A 22,015-nucleotide genomic window follows, 5' to 3' on the forward strand; every position below is an offset into this window, starting at 1 on the left:
CTCCACTGTAAAATCTGGATAGCTTAGTTTGAGTTTGTGCATTGGTTCAAAAAAGGCAATATCAGACAAATAATGGAGCAAACAAAATTTGTCTCATATCCTTAACATAGATGAGAGTTGGAAAGAATATTCAAAATTAATATTTGAAAGAAAATGTTCAAAAACACGTGTTTCAAGTGTCAAGAAACCTTAACATGAAGAATCCTGAACTGGCAAGAACCTTCACAGTTTGGGACTAATTCTGTACAAAATTCACACATGGTTGTTTTGTGCAGAAAACTATGCAGGAATATCATTTCCTGCAAAAAAAAGTTGTTTTATTTGCATAAAATCCTGTAACTGGGGACTTTGTGCAAGATTTGCACATGGGTGGTTTGCATGAAAAAAATAGCATTTTCTATGCAGAAAACAGCCTTTTCTGTTCAATAGATAGAGAGATAGATTTCTGTGAACCAGTTTTCCTCAGCCAACAGAAAAGGCTGTTTTCTACACAAAACAACCACATGAACATTTTATGTTTATCATAAAATTAGTCCCAAATTACAAATAGGCTTCAGGAAAACCTATATTGTTTTTAAAGACGTTCTCACAGTGGGACGAAAATGGTCTAATTTACTTATTGCTTCCTTCAATGTGAAGAATTGTATCCTTAGTATAGGGGCTGATACTACATAGGTATGATCTTTTCTCAAATTTGGTCCAATCTGTGAAGATTGGGAAGAAGGCCAGGAGCTGCATGAAGACTAGAAAGCTGGGCCAGCCAGTGCTATCTTTTTCTGGTCTGTGTAATGACTAAATGTAATGGAAGGGAAGCATGAGAAGGACATAATGTGAGCATCATTATGGAAAAGCACATGAATCGCCAGAGCAAAACAGATTAGATGACAGCAGAAGCAAATAAAGCCACGAGCGAATCACATAATTTTGGGGCTATAGGTCTCAAAGTCCCCAAACTAGCATGGCCAGTGTTTATGATGAATTTCCCCAATCTCTGCCAAGAGTACAAAGGAAGACAGAGGAAAATGGCATTGAGAGAGAAAGGAAGACATGTAGGGAGGAAGAAAATAATGCTGAACAAAGTAAATCTAAACATGAATGTAAAAAAAAAACCAGTTCCAAACTGCAAATATTTTCTTTAACATGAGAGGAAGGGGAAATGATTATGAGCTATGTGGTCCTAGCTCTTCTCCATACCTTTTGGACTCAAGAACATGGAAAACCTCTTGAGGCTATCTGGCTGGTTCCAGTCAGTGTAGTTGTTCATCATAAAACGGTTATCTCCTGGAGGGAAAAACAAGGAAAGAAATGTTCTAAGTCATTATGTCATATTGCATAAATAGGGGTATAACAAATGCAAGACAATAAAGAATAGGGTTCAAGACTGGGTTGTAGATGTACAAAGTGGGTGTAGACCTTCTGGACATGTTGCAAGAAAACTCCATCATCCCCAATTAATGTGGTGGGTACTGGATTGGAAGTTGGTTTAGTGTCCAAAGTATAGATAAGAGAGACTGGCAGGGGCCTACTGTGTGCAAATGGGCCAACAACATCTCTGTGTTTTCCCCTTGATGACAACAGGTTCATGGCATAAGCCACTTTGGATAGTAGGTAATGAATCCCCCTTTCTTTCTCCTTGTAGTTAATTGCCCTTGAGTCGATTTCAACTCAGCTGCTCTGCTCAGGTCCTGCAACCTGAGGCCCATGTCCTCCATGATCAAGTCTAACCATCTGGCATGTGGTTTCCCTCTCTTTCTCTGCCTTCCACGTTTCCTACCATCATTGCTTTTTCTAATAATTCATTTTCCCCCATGATGTGACCAAAGAACAACAGCCTCAATTTAGGCATCCTGGCTTCCAGGGATTGTTCGGACTTGGTCTGTTCTAGAACCCATCCTTTGCTTCCTTCATTAAAAGGAATGAAGAACTTGGAAGTCAAAAAGCACATAGTCAGAAGTGAGATAATCATATTCTTCGAGTATGTCCAAAACACATACCTATAGCAGTTGCATATCTATTTAACTGTTATGATTGCATCCTGTGGAATCCTAGGAGTTACAGTTGGGTGCACTAAGAATTCTCTTCCAGAGATCTATAGAAGTCTAAGGGTGGCACTTGTGCTTGAGTGTGGGCTGCTGTGATGGGTGGGGAAAGTATTGGTCAAGGTGTTTTGCTGGGAATGAATAGAATGTGCCAAACTAGGCAAGAAGAAGAATGCTGGTAGGTCTATTTCATGGCTGCTATTATGGCATTGGTCAATGTAACCCCACATCACAAAATAAAATGATGGATATGTTGTTCCAACTTAAAAGCACAAGGATTGTACTCTGTGTGGTCTATTGAGTCTTCCATGCAGAAATTGCACTGACTGGTGGGAGGAAGCAATGTTTCCCAGAAGCCAGGATTTTATGGCCGAACCTGTATTTTATGACCAGCTAGAAACAACCATTATCAGTCCCAGCAGAGTTCCTATCCTTGTGTGTGCCTTCTGCTGCTCCAGCTCATTGTTGAGAAGAGATGATCACTTATCTACACTCCTTGCAGCTACCCACAGAGTTGACCAGCTGTGAAAATTCCACTGCAATATTCGCAAAATGAAAGAGCAATTACAGAGCCAGACACTAAATGCCCCTCTTCATATATATATATATATATATATATATATATATATATATTCATTCTGATGGTGGACAGAAAGTGGAAAGGATGCATCCAGGATTGGAGAAAATATTGTGTTCTTACAACGCAAGTCCAAATTCTCCTAATACACAGTATTTTCTCCTGTCCTGGTTGCATGATTTGGGGTGGGGAATATTTTTCTGGATTAAGTCACGTTAGATGTTCAGAAGTCAAAGAAAAGACGATATGCACTAACTATCCCAATTTGGCAGATGCAACCCCAGTTAACCCTCTGTCATCTCAATTCGTTGCTCTTAAAATGTTACTTTCTGGACTACCACTCCCCAAATCCTCCAGCAGCCAGGTGAGCTGGTGGAGTCTAGGCTTTGTAGTCCCCAAAGGAACTTCCCCAAACTCTTCCCTTTTTCCTCCAGTAACTCTTTCCGTTTTAAGCCGTGGGTGTGCAGAAACGCCAGCGGAGGAAGCGGCAGCTGCACACCCATCACCGCCTCCACCCCCCTTCTGCATTTGATCTGCTTCTTCATATCTGGTTATTGCACTGGAGTGTTCCAGCCTGTCTCCAGCCTTTAGATGTGTTTGAAGCCTGGAGAGATATGCGAGACCCTTTGCCAAGGCATAAACAGAGGCCTGTTTGATACAGATCTTAATGAAAGGATAAAGATCTGGGGTTTCCAAGGCAACCTTCATCAAGCGCCACATCAAAGACTTTGCCCTGCTACAGAAGCCTGACTCCAACTCCTCATCTTCTCTTTGCAGACTGCAAGATGATGGGCAAGCCATTAGTTATCCATCCCTGCCAACCCCCTTCCCTGACCAGGGCTAAACAAATTCAGGCTTGAGGGCCAGAGATGATGAGCTAGCAAGGCCTCCAGCTGCTTTCTCAGTACCAGTTGCTGCCAAGCTTCAACTCTTTATTTATTTATTTATTTGCTATTGCAGCTTCTCGTGAGTAAGAGAAATACTGTCTCCAGCTGTTAGATCTGAATCTGAAACATGAAAGAGATTGTGGTCTTCTGCTCTTCCCACTCACACACTGTCAATCTGGGTCTGTTTCACAGCAATATGATTCCATATTAACTGCCGTGGTTGAATCCTATGGAATCCTGGCATTTGTAGTTTGGTGAGACACCAGAGCTCTCTGGCAGTGAATTCTAAATACCCCTCATCAAATTGCAGATCCCAGGATTACATAGATCTTGCCATAGCAATTAAAGTGGAATCAATGGTGCTATAACTGTACAGTATGAGAAGGCCCCAGGAGTTTTTAAACAGAGGCTGGATGATCATCTGTCTGGGGTTTGATTCTGTGTTCCCGCATGGCAAGGGGTTGGACTGGATGACCCTTGGGGGTCTCTTCCAACTCTATGATTCTATGATTCCATGGATTCTGTGATTCTATTAATGGTTATCATGCACAGCTGGGGCCACATGCCCTCCCCAGGACTTTTTGTGTTTATCAATCCTTCAACTCTGCAGGGACCACTCTTTTTTCTGGCCAAAAAAAAAAAAAAAAAGGATGAATAGCCTCTCCTGGAAACACCTAACTCATCTTTTGAATGTATTACAGGGTTTCTCTGCATTGTTAGATATCACCATTTTCCCTTTCTTTCCTGGAACCAGAATTGCAGGTTTTATTCTGGGGCATCTTTGGCCATCCATGCAACCACCAGAGGGTTTCAGGGACAATAAAATGGCCTGTGCACCCACCACAGCTGTTCATCCCTGCTGCAGACAGGTTTTTGAGCACTACTCAAGAATATGAGTCCTACTCATTCCAGTTCTGGCACCACAGAAGAAGAAGAATATCAATGAGCTGAAATGTGTCCAGAGGAGATAAGCTATGATGGTAAAAAGTCTAGAAAGAGTTATGAAGAGAGTCCTAGAGAGGCTGGCAAAGAGAAGACTGAGAAGTGATATGACAGCCATCATTGAATACCTAAAGGGATGTAATGTGGAAGATGGTATGTGCTTGTTTTCTCCTATTCCGAAAACTAGCTCATGAACCAATAGATTCAAATTACAATAAGGGAGATTTCATCTAAGCATTAAGAAGAACTGTAAGGGCTATTCAAGAGTGGAATAGCCTCAAAGGGGGTGGACTCTCCTCCTTTGGAGGTCTTTAAATGGAGGTTGGATGCCCAGCTCTCTGGAGTGCTTTAGTTATGTATTCCTGCATGGCAGAGCATTGGGTTAGGTGGTGTTTGCGATCCCTTCTAACTCTAAGATTGCATATGCATTTGTAGCCAAGACTGATTTCATCACATGAAATGCTCTGTTCTATGGTAGAGGTGAAACAACTGTGGCAATAGCATCAGAAATAGAAGAGTTTAAAAGAAACCATTCTGAAAAGAAACTCCACTGAGTATGTGGTGCCATATGTTCTGGACGGCTGAATGAAAGACCTCCTTTTAATTTTAGAAACAGAGCAATATAATTAAACTGATTGGCAACTGGCTCAGGTCTAACAACGAGGAACAATCCTTTGCCGCAGATATTAACTGGTGGCATTCACTCATTCAGGAGGCCTTAGGAAAGGATTATACAAATCCATGGAGGAGAAGGTGACCAAAGGTGAAAATGCATACTGTTTCAAATGGGAAACCATCCAAACAAAATTTCAGCTGTGTATGTGTTTGTGTGCGTGTGTGTTTTAAAATTTAAGCCCCTGAAGCCTTCTGAAAGAGACTGTCTTGAATTATTGTGTGTGAGACCATAAAAAGGAGGTTGGAGCAACATCCCAAGGGAAGGAGGACTTGCCAAGTCCTTTGACTTGGACAAAACTTGGAAAAGTTACTATTCTAGACTTTAGTTTCCTAAATCCTGCAGTCAGCATAGCTAGTGAAAGGGTTGACTGGTGGGATCTGGGAATTGTTGTCTGGAAAAATAATTTTCCTAAGCTCTGTTTTTGATGGAGAAAGCCTCATTTTCCATAATCACTCATTGCAGTTCACATAACACAAGTATAGTACTATGAATCTACTTGAACTGACATGGTAGCATGCTAAGGAATCCTGAGTGTTGTAGTTTAGCTCCAGTTTAGCTCCAGTGTCTCAGCAAACTACAACAGCCCAGGATATTCCATAGGATGTGCAATTAAAGTGGAATTTTAGTGCTATCCCTGTGTTTTGTGAAAGAGTCCCCAGATGAAAGTATAAAGTGTGGCCTGCAGAGATCTGGGAGCATGACAACACACAGTCCCATACTTAAAACTTTAATTCTTAAAACACCAAAAAAGAAAATATGGCCCGTTCCAGACGGGCATAAAGTATGCACTCTGCGCGTACTAGGGTTAGGAAGGGGCGTCACTTCCTGATGCCCCGAACCCTAGTACGCACAGAGTGCGCACAAAATGGTGGCACCCGTTCCACACAGGGCCGCCATGTTGATGTCGCAGACGCATAGCGTCTGGACGTTGCGCTGTGGAAGTGACACCATGAGTGCGCGACTAGCACCTCGCGGCGCCACTTCCAGGGCGCAAAATGAAGTGCCATTTTGGCGCTTCTTTTCGGCTGTGCCCAGGAATCGCGCAGTTTGGCCGCTGCGGTTCCCGGACATAGCAACCGGCGCCGCTGGCAGACCGCCACTTTTAGGCAGTCTGTAAGGCGCCTATGTTTAGTTTTAGAAATAAATAAACCAGCGACCTCCCCAAGATGGTTGCAGCAATTCAATGGTCCGATGGAATACACACTGCTCTGGGTTCCAGCTTGGTGTAGTGATTTTAGTGTTGGATTATGACTCTGGAGACCAGGATTCAAATCCTTGCTTGGCCATGAAAACCACTTGATGACCTTAAGCAAGTCACACTCCCTCAAATCTCAGAAGGCAAAGATGAACCCCAACTGAACAAATTTTGCCAAGAAAACTTCATGATAGGTCACCATGGGTTGGAAAAGACTTGAAGGCACACAACTACTTGATCCCACCTACCATTCTCCATGTGGTTCCTCTCAATGAAGTTCCTGCTGAGGTCTGCCTTGCAGATCTTCTCGACGTGTCTCATGCATACATTCAGGAGGTCATCTCTAAGGAGCCCCATAGTCGGGCTCATGTTCTCACCCTCAAGGAGAATGCTGTATGTTGGCAGAGATGGCGGGATGGTGTAATTCCTCATCATCGCACCAAATTCCTGCCAAGCATAATGATCATGAGAATCATGTCAACAACAACCAAACAGAAAGGGAGCCAAAAAACATCAAAGCAAGGCAAGCTCTAAAGCAAGAATCTTCAGGGCTCATGGTGAAACTTTCTGCACACTGCTCTCGCCCTGCCTTTGTTTTTTTAATAGAGAAATTAAAACTGGAAGTAACTGGAAAGTTCATTTCCCATTTCCTAAAAATTAAGGAATGTTGTTTAAGAGGAGGAGTCTATGCACTGTTTTAACAGAGACTGACCAACTGGAGTAGGAGGAGTAGCAATTTTCCTTCTCCGCTCTCCATCTCCTTCCTCCTCCACCACCACCTCATTTTTTGGCAATCCGCCTCCAAGAAATATAGCTTGAGTTCAAAATATCTGAAAGCCTGTATCTCCTTATGTGGACCTGCTCGAGTTTTGACATCTTTGGGAAAGGTTCTTCTCTATCTCACCAAGAACAGAGGCACATTTGGTGAGGACCTAAGAGAGTGCCTTCTTGGTGGCTGCTCCCAAGGTCTGGAATTATCTCCCATAAGAAGTTTGACTCTTTTTTATATCCACCGGTCAGCAAAAACACTTCTTTCCCTTAATTCAGGAACACCTTTAGCTTATCATTTTTGTGACAGATAGGGCTTCTAATGGGGTTATGTTATGTTTTATTTGTGTTTTATTCTGTTTTAGCATTGTGTTTTTTAACTAAATTGTTGTTTAATGTTGCATATATATATATATATATATATATATATATATATATATTAGCTGTACCCATTTTTAACTGCTTGTTACTTGCCTTCAACAATGTACTTTGGGAAAGTGGGATATAAGTTAAATAAATAAATAAATGACTTGGGGAGATGCATGTAGCCATAGGTCATAAGATAGCCACCCCTGGTCTAAAGAGAACCTCAGCAAATGTCCGCCTTCACAGTGGTTCAATGGGAGGGCATCTCTCAAATCTTACATATACGAGTCGAAGTCCAGTGGGAGGAGAGCAGACTATTCTCATAGTCAGTATAAAAAGAAAAAGAAAGCTGGGTTCAGATTATATGGCAATGAAGATTAGAGTCAAAGCATGTGGTCATGGGATGATGAAATTTCCAGTGCTCTGAACAGAACTTCCAGAGATTAACTGGAATCTTGTATTAGATCATCCGCCTTCTACATTGTTAGCAGAATAAATTATGCATGTAGACCTGTAAATAGCCATTTCATCTGCATAATCAGCAGATTCTATTGTTAGTCCCAACTATAGTAGACCCATTGAATCAATGGGATTGACCTATGTATTGACTTGTCGGTCTCAACTTGTTTCATTGGGTCTACTCTAACCATGATGTATCAGGTGACTGGATTTAGGTTTTTCACTGCATGAAAAAATGGAGACACATATACATATTTCTGAACAAACTGCAAGCCAGGCGGTGGTACTCAGGAGCTACAAGTTGACTGTACTACCAGGCAATTGCCTTGAAATCATGCAGGTGTTCTTCAGTCTGAGCTCACTCTCCAAGGCTGCCTTGCTTACCTGCAGGAAGAGCACTGAGTCACTGATTTGGCTGATCTGCTCCCTTGTCTCCTTATCTTCTTGCAACAGCTTGGCCCTCTCTTCCAGTTCCTCCACAATCTCCTTGATGTTCTCCACGGCAACCTTCTCCCTGTGGTCCAGGCCAGCTTTCACTTCATCCCGCTGCTTCTCTAAATCGCGGATCAGCTCTTTGAAATGCTGATCTACTGTAGCTTTCTCATTGGTGGTAAAGTTCTAAAGACAAAGAGAGAAAGAGAAAGAGGTTCACTTGGAGGGCTCTCACTAAGACTCTTATGAAGTTATGATATTAAAAACCTTAATGTGTGCATCTATGCCACTGAAGGTCAACTTCCAAACCATGCAGGAGGAAAATGGTTTTATAATGGCTCTCCCAATCCCTGCATGGTGTGGACATTGATCTTAAAATATATGAATATATACATCCATGGATATAACAGAGAAGACTGAGTTAGATCCATGCTGTCTTATATAAGGATGCAAAACCACATTTCCATGCAAACCTGTAACTTAAGAGGTAAGCCCAGCAAAAACAGCACTGAAAGACTTCCTTGAGTAGGTAACATTATGGAGCAGGGTCCTGGAAATTTTATTCTCATTTAAGGGACATCTTTGAAACTACAAGTTATAACTGCGGGCCAGATATGGCCCAAAGATTTCTTATCTGGCCCACAAACCCTCAAGTCATGATTGGACCAAGAAGGCTTGTGCAAACCCTGGAAGCTTTTCAATGAGAGAGGGCCTTCTCTGTGGCTAAGATGTGGCTAGCTAAGATGGCTCCTCCTTTGCAGTCTTTTCAGCAAAAGATGAAGACCTTAGATCTCCACTCGGTGCCAAGGTTAGCTTTGTTGAGGTGACAAGTAAAAACACAGCTATTTATTAACACCTCTAGGCTCCACTGGTTTACTTCAAAAGGTGCATGCACATGGTTTTAAGCTGTTTTCATCTTTTAAACCTGCTTTAACTTGTTCAGGTGTTTCATATGTTTTTAGCACACTTTTAAAAACAGTTTTAAATTGCTTTAGCTTGTTTGCATTGATTTTACTTGTATCACGCCCTCCGGCATTTGACAGGTGAAAACCACGACTCATGTGGCCACGCAGACACCGAATATGTTTGAGAGGGTGAAAATTATTAATGAGGAAGAGCATTAGCTGGGAGAGGATGCAGAACTGTCTTTGCCAAATTATGACAGTTGGAGGGTACACTGTACATGGTCCTGAGAGTGTGTGAGAGATAGAAATATTGCCATTAATAAATAAATAAAACCCCAGCATGCTTGTGGGAATGATTGTTTTAGAAGAAAGAGTCTCTGGGTTTGCCTTCTAATACATGATGCATCTGGTGCAGGAACCAGCCTTCCATTTGTATTGTTAACATCAGCTGAGCAAAGAGAAGCTTGAAAGGGTGTTTTCATCCTTCATAATATAACCTCCAGCAGACAGACAACAAAGCACACAGATGTGACATCATCATCAATTTATGGCTTCCCAAGCTTCTAACAAAGTTAGCGGTTTCTGCTGAGACTTTTTTCCCACCTACACAGAGATTCTCAGCGAAGTTCTCATCACATTATACATTGCCTGGGTTGCCATGGCCTGGACCCTCATCTCCAATTCTTAGGGACACGGGGAGGAATCTCAGGGCAAGAACATTGCCTTGAAATGTGTGCATGTTTTCCTCCCTTGTTAGACTTGGGCTGGCATTCTGTTAGTTAGTCCTGACAAGAGTAGACCAATTGAATCATTTGTTGAATGACATGATAACACATAGATAAATTCCACTGATTCAATGGCTGGACTCTAGTTAGGACTAACAACAGAATTTGTGGCCTGTTACAGACTGCCAAAATAAAGCTGCTTTGGGTCTCTTTGGAGGTATGCTGTTTAAATGATGCATGGGTCCTAAGGGTCCGGAGGTCGCGCCAAAGCCACACTCCATTCCTAAGCACTGGAGTGCAGCTTTGGTGCAGCTTCCAGATTCTTAGGATGCATGCATCATTTAAACAGCATACCTCCAAAGAGACCCGAAGCAGTTTTATTTTGGCAGTCTGTAACAAGCCTAAGTCTTTAAAATTTAAATAGTATATTTTGTGCAACTGTATTTGATGCTTAATGTCATGTTTAATGGCATCACCATGAGTTATCCCTTGTAACATTAGCCTTGGAGCATCAATAGGGCTGGCTTCCTTGACATCAAAAGAACTCATCCCTATGTCTCACATTTGGACATTGAAATTTCAGGGTATGGAAAGTCCTCCTGACCAGGAAACTCCATGCACAGTTTGAACCCTTGCAGTCACAGCAGGGAGAGTATGAGCAGCTCTGTTTTAGAGATGCCAGGGAATATGATGTGTGGTAAAGAGTGTGATAAAGATGGCAAAAGTTATCACAGCCCAAGTCTCTGAAAAGCTCAAGACCAGAAATATTTTGGATTTCAGATTTTTTTTGAAAAATTAAAAATAAAATGGAATGCTTGTATTTTCATATATGTACATCATGAGATGTCTTGGAGATAGGGCCCAAGCCTAAACACTGAATTCATTTATGGTTCATATATACCTTCTGCAAAGATGCTGGGGGTAATTTTTAATAATGCTGTGCATGAAACAAAGCTTGTGTACACTGAATCATCAGAAACCAAGGACTCACTTTCTCAGCCACCCCTGAAAAAAAAAGGTTTTAGTTTTTGAAATATTTCAATTCAGAATTCTGGTTAAGGGAGACTCAAGCTGCAAGGATGAAGAATGGAAAAGCAAGGAGATGCTGCAGCAGTGTGCTTTTGCCAGAGCCTATTTGGAAAGGAAAAACTCCAGCACTCTCCTCTTCTGAATCCCAGCTCAGTTAACTGAGTGCAAACTACTTTTGCATTTTGAATTCAATTTGTAGTAATGGAAGTAAGCAGAGGGCAAAGGGAGAAAGTGGGAGGAGGTGAGAGAATCTGGAACATTTTAAAAGCAAATGAAAAATAGGGACATCAGAGGTTTAATTGGGACAACCCCTTCCAAATCAGGATAGTTGGAGGGCATGAGCTGTAATAGTTTGGATTCAAATTTTTTATTTATCCATGAGGTTCACCTTGGGCTACTTGTATTCCACCAGGCTTACCTTCTTCACAGGATTGTTGCAAGGAGAAAGCAGGTAGGCATTGGAAAACTATGGAACCCTGAGCTCTTTGGAAAGTGGGCAGGATAATATGTAACAAATTAAAAAATGATGAAATGTTTTCACGCAGGGTACTTTGAATTCAGATAATGAAAGTTCACATCCTCAAGAGTTCTCTTTGTAATTTGGCAAGCGAGAGGGCTTTGCATATTTTGCTGCCCATAATTTTCGCAACCCCCTCAGATACACCAGGATGAGTGCTGGCAGGCGAGATAAGCCGACATCTTGGGCAAAGATGCCAGCGCACAGCAAAACTTTTAATGTGTTGGGTTGAAGTTCACTGGAGTGAGAGAAACGAGTTGTGTGTCCTGGGCTTGCCGCCAAGTTCATCTCATGGGAGCCATTTTCCCAGACTGTGCGGTTGGTCAGGCCCTGAGGTGGTCCTCCAGAAGAAAAATGAGAGAGAGGTGAGAAGATCCTCAAGAGGGAGGAAGGGAAACTTGGGATGAGCCATAGGGGGAAATGGAAGCCAACAATGGAACGAGCAAAGAGGAGGAGGGGAGGAAGGAGATGGAGATGGAGACGGAGATGGAGAAGAAGAGAAACCAAGCCAAACCATGATGGCGGTGAAGGACAAGAGCAGAGGCAGCTGGTAGATCTCAATGTCACTGAAGCTATTCCAGGTTTTAGTCTGAACTTTAAGCTGCTATATCAGTGGCTCAACTGAAACCGAAATATTACCGAAACCGAGTGGCTCAACTTATTTTGAAGGAGAGGTATTAGCAGTTTAGGATTCACGCTACAACCCAGAGAGGATTCATAGGAGATACACATGACATGGAGATCACCAGCTGCTACTGGGCAAAGATGTGAAGATGTGGGGTTGTAGGGGAAGGAGTGGCATCATCCTCACCTTGATACGGTCCCGTTCTTTGTGCCATTTATCCACCTCATCCTCAAGCTCAATGATCTTGAGCTGCAGCTGCTCTTTTTGCAAGGAGAGTTCAGTCTGTGGGAGGAAGAGAAGGAGATCAATGAAACCACGCTGCTGCAGGTCAGCTTCCAAGGCCATCGAAACCTGGCCACAGACTTCAGTACCTGGGAGCTACAGATTCCTGGCAAAACCTAGCCATTAGCTATTGTGGCTTTTGGACCAGCCCATATATATTCATCTCTTCAGTTTGCTTTTGCCTGAGCTTACTGGAAAGGGAAAGAAAATAATACAGCAACAACAATTCAAACACAAATACACACAAGAGAGCTTGGAAACATCGAGGTGGACTACAACTCCCAGTACTACAGATGGCAGGTTCTGGCAGCCGTAATCCAAAAAGTAAAACTTTCCAATACACACTCCAACTTTCCACATACACACATACACACTTTTAAAGGTGCTAAAAATTCAAATCTACTTCCTAAATAGTTCCAGAAGAGATTGAACTTGTTTTGCTTCCTCAGAAATGATTTGCCAGCTGAGGCACAGGTAGGGGTGGGACGGGGGACGCAAGGAGATAGATTTCAAAATCCAGCTGCGTTTGAAGAAAAGGGCCCTGCCCAGGGTGTGTCTTTTGCAACAATAACAGTTTTTCATGTAATTACGGGATGACGTCTTCCAATCTTGCAACAAGTGGGGGTGACGCCCTTGGCAGAAATGTTGTTTAAACATGACCAGGGATTCGTTTGCACTGGGTCTAGCCCTTCAGTGCTGTGATCAAGGTAAGGTAAAGATGGGTTGAGTGGAAGATTATTATTATTATTATTATTATTATTATTATTATTATTATTATTAAACAGTCTGAGACTCCTAGTTGGGACATGATAAACATGGGAAGGAGAGAAATTGTCTCATAATGAATGAGAGTCTTGGTCCATCAGTCTTAGTACTGCAAGTCTGAATGGCAGCAAGGATCGCCTTGCAAAGTTTCATCCAATGCAGCTTCTTGGGTCCAGCATGGACACCATTTTCTACTTCTAGAAAGATCAAAAACAGGACATGAGCAAAGGCTGTTGTTGTTGTTGTTGTTGTCATTAATATCCTGCCATTTCCCCAAAATTAAGACTCAAGATGGCTTATAATTTAAATCAAGAACAGCACAGGTAAATAAACAAACCCAAAAGTAAATAGTAAAATGGAATTAAATTATTCCCAATATTAATTTGATTTAGTATCAATAATTAAAACATGCACAATTTAACTTGGCATTGAATATACATGTTGTGTCTAAAGTTGGAGGCTCCATTTACACAGTATCGCTAATTCAGGAGCTATTATGTGAATTAATTTCATGTGCAAATTAACACTCGGTTCCACAGTAACTTCCCTAGCTCTGTCATTAGAGTTGCAGAAATTGCCCAACAAGTGGTTTAAAACAATACAGGGAGACAATTCAGAGCTCTGAACTCTCTTGTGGGTCACATTAAAGTAGAGGTCGGAAGCACACAGCCCTCTGGATGTTGTTGACTGCAACTCCCAGCATTCCTCACCATTGCATATGCTGTCTAGGGTTGATGGTAGTCACAGTCCAAGCCCATCTGGAGGGCCAGATAATTCTGATTTGTCAAATTTCTCCTTCTTGAAAAGAAAGGACGAAACAAGCACTTTTGGTGCAAGCAGCTTCCAGTCTCTTGAGGGACAGAATTAATGGGTCCAAAAGATGTAAGCCTAGCCACCAAGCCAGTGCTTCTGCTTTTAGAAAGGCTGTGCATAAAAGCAGCAGGAAAGTAATTTGTATAAAATTTGCACATGCAAAAGTCTCGCAAGTGTCAATAATCTCTTTAGTAAATGAAAAATAAAACCCTCACTTGGTCACCCAACAGAGAGAAAATGTTAAGAATATTCATATTTGTGCGTGAGGACAAGATAAGGAATTGCATCCATAATCACCAGTTCATATCAGTGTCCCAGAAACAACTTCAGGAGCAATTTTGAAAAGGTAAAAAGGTGGAGAGTGCGTAGGAAGGAATGCCTAGGGAATAGGAGTGGAAGCCTCATCTGCATCAGACCTGTGGTTTTCTGTGCATTGCAAATATTTCCAAGTACTGAATTAAATCTTTCTTTCTTTCAAATATTCTGCTTTTCTCCTAGAACTTTCCCAGAGTCTACATCCATTTCTCTTGAGTTTGCAAAAATTCTTAACATGGATATTGGAGAGCATGTGTAGAAGTCAGGACCTGGCTACCAATCTGGAAGTGCCTAGTTTTAATCTTGCTTCTGGCATGAACTCCCTCGGTGGTCTTAGGCAAGCTAATCCCCACATTCCCAATATGGGAGATAATAATTTCCTAGGGGGTCCAAGGGTGCATATATACTGTAGTAAGGAAGCAGCTTGACACCATTATTAACTGCCATGGCTCTACCCTGCAGAATCCTGGGATTTGTAAAGTTATGAGGCACCAACACTCTTTAGCAGAGAAGACTAAAAACCTTGCAAAGCTGCAACTCTCAGGATTCCATAGGCTGGAGCTACAGCACTTAAAGGTGGTGTCAAACTGCACTATTTCTACTGTGTAGATGCACCCTAGTATTTCAGGCCCAAGAGTTTGGATCTCCGCTTAACTCTGGAAGCCCACCCAAATCACACACTCTCATCCTACAATGAAAACAATGGCAAACCACTGAATCAATCTTGCCAAGAAACCCCTAAGAGAGGGTTGTTGGTGTTTTAGTAAACCTGGAGGCCAATAACAAATAAACCCCCCTCTAAATTTATTAAACAGTGTAGTGTAGTAGTTTGGGTGTTGGACTACAACTTCTGGGAACCAGGGTTTGAATCCCTGTTCAGTCATGAGAATTCATGGATGACCTTGGGCAAGTCACACTCTCTCAGCCTCAGAAGAAAACAGTTGCAAACCTCCTCTGAGTAAATCTTGCCAAAAAGAATCCTATGATAGGGTTGCCATAAGACTTTGGCTGCATCCGCACTACAGAAATAAACTCATTTGACACCACTTTAACTGCCATAGCTCAATACTGTGGCTTTCTGAGAATTGTCAGAGACCGCTGGTACCACAGCAAGCTACAGTTCCCAGACTTTCACAGCATTGAGCCTTGGCAGCTAAAGTGGTGTCAAACTGGATTATTTCTGCAGTCCATATGCAGCCAAAGCCAACTTGAAAGCACATAGCAACAACCACCTCTCTATTGCAGCACAGAGCCATGTGGTTCCAAATAAATGAAAGTGCTCCAAGTCTGCAGAAGAGTTGTACAGTGCAAGTGCTGTGTAACTCTGCTTGCAAAAATTTATCTTCCTATTGGATAGCTAAAATAATGCATATGAAGAGCTCTGAAGGCCTCCAAGCACTATATAAATTATCTTTTTATCCGCTTCTTCATTATCTCAGTTCTCCTCCAGATTTCCTTTCCAGCATTTCCACTTAGGGATAATGCCAACAATAAGCCGTCTTTAATTTTCCATGAATTAAAGCGCAACACACATCACTTTCCTCTCCATCTCGCTGCTCCACTCTCTTGATTAAAATTGCCAAGGTGCTGCTTTGGAGCACATTTTCATGAACATATAGTGCCACTTATTTAACCTGAACAGCAGCTACAGTTCGGAAGCTGTGTTGTTTACTTGAACCAGAAAACAAAAGGGAGGCAAGTAGTGAGTTATTTTCCTCTGCCAGATTTAGAATATGAATAGGAACACTCTCCTATAAGCTTATGCTATTAATAAAGGGAGGCTCTTCTGCGATAAATCCAAAATGTAGATAAACATCGCCCATCCATATGCTGAATGACTTATGGAGAGGGAGGAACACAGTCAACATTATCAGATCTCCTGGGTGGACACCCTTTTTATTATAAATATGATAATTGCTTTCACATCCCCAAAGGCTCAGGGCAGGGAAATCTTTCATCGCATTTTATCCTTACCATGCTTTCCTGGCAATAACCTGCCCTAGGCCAGTCGATGGGAACAGTGAGGAAGCAAGATGTTGCACCCAGGTCCAAGACCCACAGTCCACCTCTTGCCTTCACAAGCTCCATCACAGTAGACACCAGAGCCTGGGAAAGTTCCTTTGGAAGACTGCAATTCTCAGAATCTCCATGTACATGCTGACCACAGTTGCCCATGGTCCATATGTGCTGCAGAATCCAAGTAGTTATTGTCCAAAAAAAGTAGTTTTCCCAAGCTCTTTTCTCCCACCACAATAGAGCTTATGAAGGATAGTCTATACCATCTCATGGTCTCCTGGTACTCATTTCAATACAGGGCATAGGAAGTATGTTTTAGGAAAACTTCCATGTGCATTAGAAATATGAGAGAGGTTCTCTTTGAGGTGCATAGGGGAACAGACATAGCTTACAAATGTTACTTTTTAGATGCTCTTGGATGGGACATCTTTGGACTAGGGTTGCTTTTTCTGACTAGATCTCCCAGGCTAGGAGATTCTAAGTCCTGGGTAAGTACTTATTAGTTGCCATCAAGCTGGTTCTGTCTGATGGAGACCATGGTCTAATCTACACTGCAGAAATAATGCAGTTTGACACCACTTTGACTGCCATGGCTCCATGCTATGGAATCCTTGGTTTGTAGTTTGTTGTAGCACCAGAGGTCTCTGACAGAAAAAGCAAAATATCTTACCAAACTACAAATCCCAGGATTCCATAGCATGAAGCCATGGCAGTTAAAGAGGTATGGAATTGTATTAATTTTGCAGTGCAGATCAGGGCCATATCACGTAGGACTTTCTTGGAACAATTTATTCAGAGGCTGGTTTGCCATTGCTGAGGCTCAGGGACTGTGACTTTTCCAAGCTCACCCAGTGGGTTGCCATGGCTGAGTGGGGATTTTAACCCTGGACTCCCAGAGTCCCAGTCCAACACTCCAACAGGACACACTAATGGCTCTTTGGTAAGCATAGCTCTTGACTACATCAAACCAAATCCCTTACCTGTAGCTTTAGCTACCACGTGAATGGAAGACATGCTTAAATAAGGTTTAACCACCAGATCAGCCTTCCTCTAACAAATCTTAAAAATATGACCCTGCCATGATGCCAATGATATGTGGGAAAATAATTATTTGCATCCCTAGGAAAAAATGCTTTACATAGTGCCTGTTATGAGGGAGCCATGACAGTCACCATTTTGGCTTTGGGGGGGAAAATGGTTACTTTAAGGACTACAACTCCTCAAATTCTCATCCCAACATGGCCATTGACCACTGCAGACTGGGAATTCTGAGAGCTCTAGTCCAAACATTAATATTTCCAAGGTTTCACCTTGAGCATAAGACTTGTCGCATCCTGATTATGAAAAACATTGACATTCCAACAGCCCCTATCCAAAAGATGCAGAAATTGGCACAAGACTGAGGTGGCAGCATGGCGATTAGTACATTATTAATTAGATAATTATAACATTCTCTGATAGTCAGCATGGTATATCAATTAGAATAATGGACTGCGGCTCCAGGAGACTAGGGTTTGAATCTCCAATCAGCCATGGAAAACCTCTGGATGACCTTGGGCTTGTCACACTCTTTCAGCATCAGAGAAAGTCAATGACAACACCCACCTCTAAACAATTTTGGCCAAGAAAACCCCATGATAGGTTCAACTTAGGGTTGCCAAATGTCAGAAATGACTTGAAGGTACACAACAAAAGCAACCATTTCTCAGTTAGAGCTTGAAAAATTTCAAGGAGGAGAGAAGGAAGAAAGGAAGGACTGTTTATAGATTTTTGTCATCACCATGGATTCCACAGGGATTTCTAAACCTTCATTTATTAATGCATTGTAGAAGCTCCAACCCTTTTAATCATTCCCAATTTTCAGAGGACTGGAAGGTGTGTCAGCATCCATCTCTGTGGGAGAAAGTAGTGGCTGTAAATGAAAATTTCATCAGTAATTTAGAGGAGCCCACATCTCGGAGTTATTCCAATTGAAATGTGCCCGACCCAAAGATTTATGCAGAAGGAACCATGAAGATGCACCTGCATGGCGCATTCCAAGCAAGCACATAGGGAAAGGTGGGCAGGTGGAAGAAGAAATGTGAGCAGTGAAGCAGGTAATGGAAGACACCAAAGCCGTGTGATTTATTAAAGGGGTGGGAGAAGTGTGCTTTCTCGTATTAAACAAGATCACAAAAGGGATGGAGGAAGTCATTTTGAAAAATGAAAATGAGAAGGATGACATAAATCAGGAGTAGGCTCAAACTAAAAGATATGGTTCAGTCCACAGCTTCTCAACAATCAAGTTGGAGGTCAATGGTGGGCAACCTGGAGCCCTCTAGATCAGTGGTTCCCAAACTGTGACACTCCAGATATGTTGGACTCCAGTTCCCACAGTCTCTGACCATTGGCTATGCTTTCTGAGGCTTGTGGGAGTTGAAGTCCAAAGCATTTAGATCTTGCTGAGCTTCAACTTCATCCACGTCAAAGGGATGGTGATTCCACTCCAGGTTTAAGAATGTGCTTTGGAAGCACTATCCATTTTATAGAACCTACTTTGGGGATGAGGTCTTCACTTTGACTAGGTTCTTGAAGTTAGGACTAAGACTCAAAGCTGATTCTCTATTCCACTGAGATGGAAGCCCCCCATCATTCCTGTGCAGTTTCCAGTAGCCAGCAGAACCAATGAATATGAGAAATGATGGGAAGTTTAATCCGGTAGCTTTGGAAGATTAGTTGCTTAGCCCTTTATTAGACAACAGGAAAATGCCTTTGTATTATATAGCCTTGGTTTAAAACCCTGGACAGATGCTGTCCTTAAGATAAAAAATGGGCAACATGTGGCTGTTAAGGTCTTGTACTCTAAGTCCCATCAGCCCTTGCCAATATCATGAATGGCCAGGAATGCAGGAAAATGCAATACATTTTCAGAGCCGTATTTTGTAGACCCCTGGAACCTTTCACACTGCTCACTTGTAGCACTATGAATCCACGTTATTGTTTGTTGTTATAATTGTATCATTTATGTTGTAAACCACTATGATCTATATAGGAATAGCGGTATATAAATAAATTTTAATTCATTCATTCATTCACTTTATATCCCATGACAATGACCTATGGAATTCTGGGGTTCGTAGTCTGGGGAGGCAGTTTGGAGTCCCAGGATTCCACTGGATGTTGCCAAGGCAGTTAAAGTAAAATCATAGTGCTATAACTGTGTAGTGTGAAAAGGCCCCTGGAGCAAACAAAATTGTCTTGAATCCTGCTGTTGTTAATGCCAACTAGAGTAACTCACTGACTCAATGGGATTTACCAAAGCATTGATTCACTATTCAACAACCGATTCAATGGGTCTATTCCAGTCAGGACTAATTTGCTGCCCTTCCGTTGGCAACTGAAAACTTTTTCTGGTCCAACAGGCTTTTAGGAATAGGTTGCCAGGACTCTTAATAGCGTGCTGTTTTGCTTATCTTAATGTTTTGGCTGGATTTGTATTAATTGTATGGCTAACTTAATTGCACTTTCATAATCATTTTTGCATGTCTTTAATCTATGACTTGGTACGTCTTTCTACATGGGTTTGTTTGGACTTGGGAAGCTGTCCTGGGTCCTAGGGTCAGGGGAAAGGTGCAGTACAAGTGAAAGAATGAACAACAACTGAACTCAAGCCATTATGTTTGACTTGGAAAAAGAAAGCTTCCTATCTTGTTCTCTTGCAATGCCAAAAATAAAAATGAATTTTCTCTCTCATAATGCTATACTTCCCTGTATTAGCCTGATTTGTCTGAAGATACTAACAACTGTGTTATTTGTTGCTTTGGTTTCACACTGGGAAGCTTCCAAGTAATTCTTATGCTACAGAAGGCTTCCCCAGCTGGGACCCGGCCACTGTTCTGTTTATTTAATTGTCCAAATAGTTCAATCCAGTCCTGATCAGGAGGACCTCACAGACTGTTGGAAAGGAAGCAACAAGGCACAAAAAAGAGAGGGGTTTGAGTTTGAGCTGTTTTTATCCATCTTTCCCTGACCTGTTTTCCTTGGAAGCAGAAGCTGGATTTGTTTAAGGGTACATCTACAATGTTGAAATAAAGCAATTTGACACCACTTTAACTGCAATGGCTCCATCTTACAGAATCCTGAGATGTGTAGCACTTTTTGGCAGGAAAGGCTAAAGACTTAAAACTACAAATAGGATGGAACTGCAGCAACTAAAGTCATGTCAAACTGCATTATTTCTACAATGCAGATGCAACCTCTGAGATTCTGAGCTAAGAATTGTTAATTTTTTTGGGGGGACTACAGCTCTCATAACCTGTTGCCTAGTGGACTGAGGGCATTCTGTGACAATGAGCCAACATGCAAGCAGTTAAATCTCCTTCGACAACTGTGGAATTTTGCTCTAATGGGGAAATTGACAGCTCCGTCTCAAATGCTGAAGGCTGTATAAATGACTGAAAGCTTTTAATGTTTGGTCCCCATTTGTTGAGTATGTCAATCACCACTTGCATACTGTTCATTCTACAAAGTAGAAAGATGTGCTCTGCCCTTCATTTTAGATAAACGGAACAGGTTCGGTAATTTCTTTCTTCCTATTTTCCTTTTTTATCTAGAGGCATTGTCTGTTTTTGTTGTTGCTGTTGTTATCCAATTTTAATGTAATGCTGTACGCACTTTGTATTACTGCATTTGTGGTTGATATTTGCCATCATGTCAATTTCAATGTATGGAGACCCTATGAATGAGAGACATCCAAGTCACCCTGTTATCAGCAGCCCTGTTCAGGTCTGACAAACTCAGGGCCATGGCTTCCTTGGTTGAATCAATCCATCCATAGTCGGGTTTCCTGCTTTTCCTACTGCCTTCCATTTTCCCAAGCACTGTCTTCTTTTCCATTCAGTCACATTGTCTTGAAATATATCCTAAGTACAATAGCCTCAGTTGAGCCATCTTGCCACCTAGTAGTTCAGTTCAGATCTGATTTGCTCTATCACTCATTCATTTGTCTTTTTGTCAGTCCATGATATCTGCAGAACTCTCCTCCAGCATCAAATTTCAAATGCGTTAATGTTCTTCCTTTCATCTATCTTTATTGTCCAGCTTTCATAATAGAAACTGGAAATACTGTGGCATGGATGATTCTGATTTTGTTTTCCAGTGAAATATTTCTAAATTGTTTTAAATAACCACAGTCCACCTTAAATGTCTAAGGCCTGATTGAATAAAGTAATCTTTCCAGCTGATAGAAAAGCAACAGAGAAGCAGTTGAACAAGCCTCCTTTAGAATGCCATTGTTTGAGATTGCCCACCAAAAAGCCCATCATGCATCCAACCAGATGTACATCCAATGAGGGTGGATTAAACTTATCATACAAAAAGGATGCATGGACTGTTAAGAGTTATCACTGTCTCAAGATACTTAGAGGTAAGTTAAAAGTCCAATGAACTCAGACGCACAAATAAAACAGTCATATTCATACAAATGAGAGGGAAAGAGAAAGCATAATGTTTTTGAAATCAATGGTAGAAGTGGCCGAGTACGACTTAGATGTTGTTTTGCACCTTCAAATCATGGAGACCCTAAGGCAAACCTATCTCAGGGTTTCCTTGGTAAGAGTCGTTCAGATGGGAGTTGTCATTGCCTTTCTCCAAGACTGAGAGAATGTGACTTGCCCAAGGCCACCCAGCTGGTTTCTATGCTCA

At 41.8% G+C, this 22,015-nt stretch overlaps 1 protein-coding gene across 2 annotated transcripts in view; it reads right to left on the reverse strand.

Moving 5' to 3' along the window:
- TRIM29 (tripartite motif containing 29) overlaps nucleotides 1-22,015 on the reverse strand; it is a 46,018-nt gene that overhangs the window by 11,354 nt on the left and 12,649 nt on the right. For both annotated transcript variants that reach the window (XM_089538554.1, XM_089538553.1), the window contains exons 2-5: nucleotides 12,329-12,424; nucleotides 8,294-8,527; nucleotides 6,565-6,763; nucleotides 1,195-1,281 (exon numbers count right to left, since the gene is read on the reverse strand). In XM_089538554.1, the coding sequence (XP_089394680.1) occupies nucleotides 1,195-1,281; nucleotides 6,565-6,763; nucleotides 8,294-8,527; nucleotides 12,329-12,424 (616 nt within the window). The remainder of the gene's footprint in view (nucleotides 1-1,194; nucleotides 1,282-6,564; nucleotides 6,764-8,293; nucleotides 8,528-12,328; nucleotides 12,425-22,015) is intronic.

Source organism: Sceloporus occidentalis, unplaced genomic scaffold, assembly GCF_023333645.1.
Source record: "Sceloporus occidentalis isolate IW3139 unplaced genomic scaffold, rSceOcc1.0.p SCAF_9, whole genome shotgun sequence".
NCBI classification, from domain to species: Eukaryota; Metazoa; Chordata; class Lepidosauria; order Squamata; family Phrynosomatidae; genus Sceloporus; species Sceloporus occidentalis.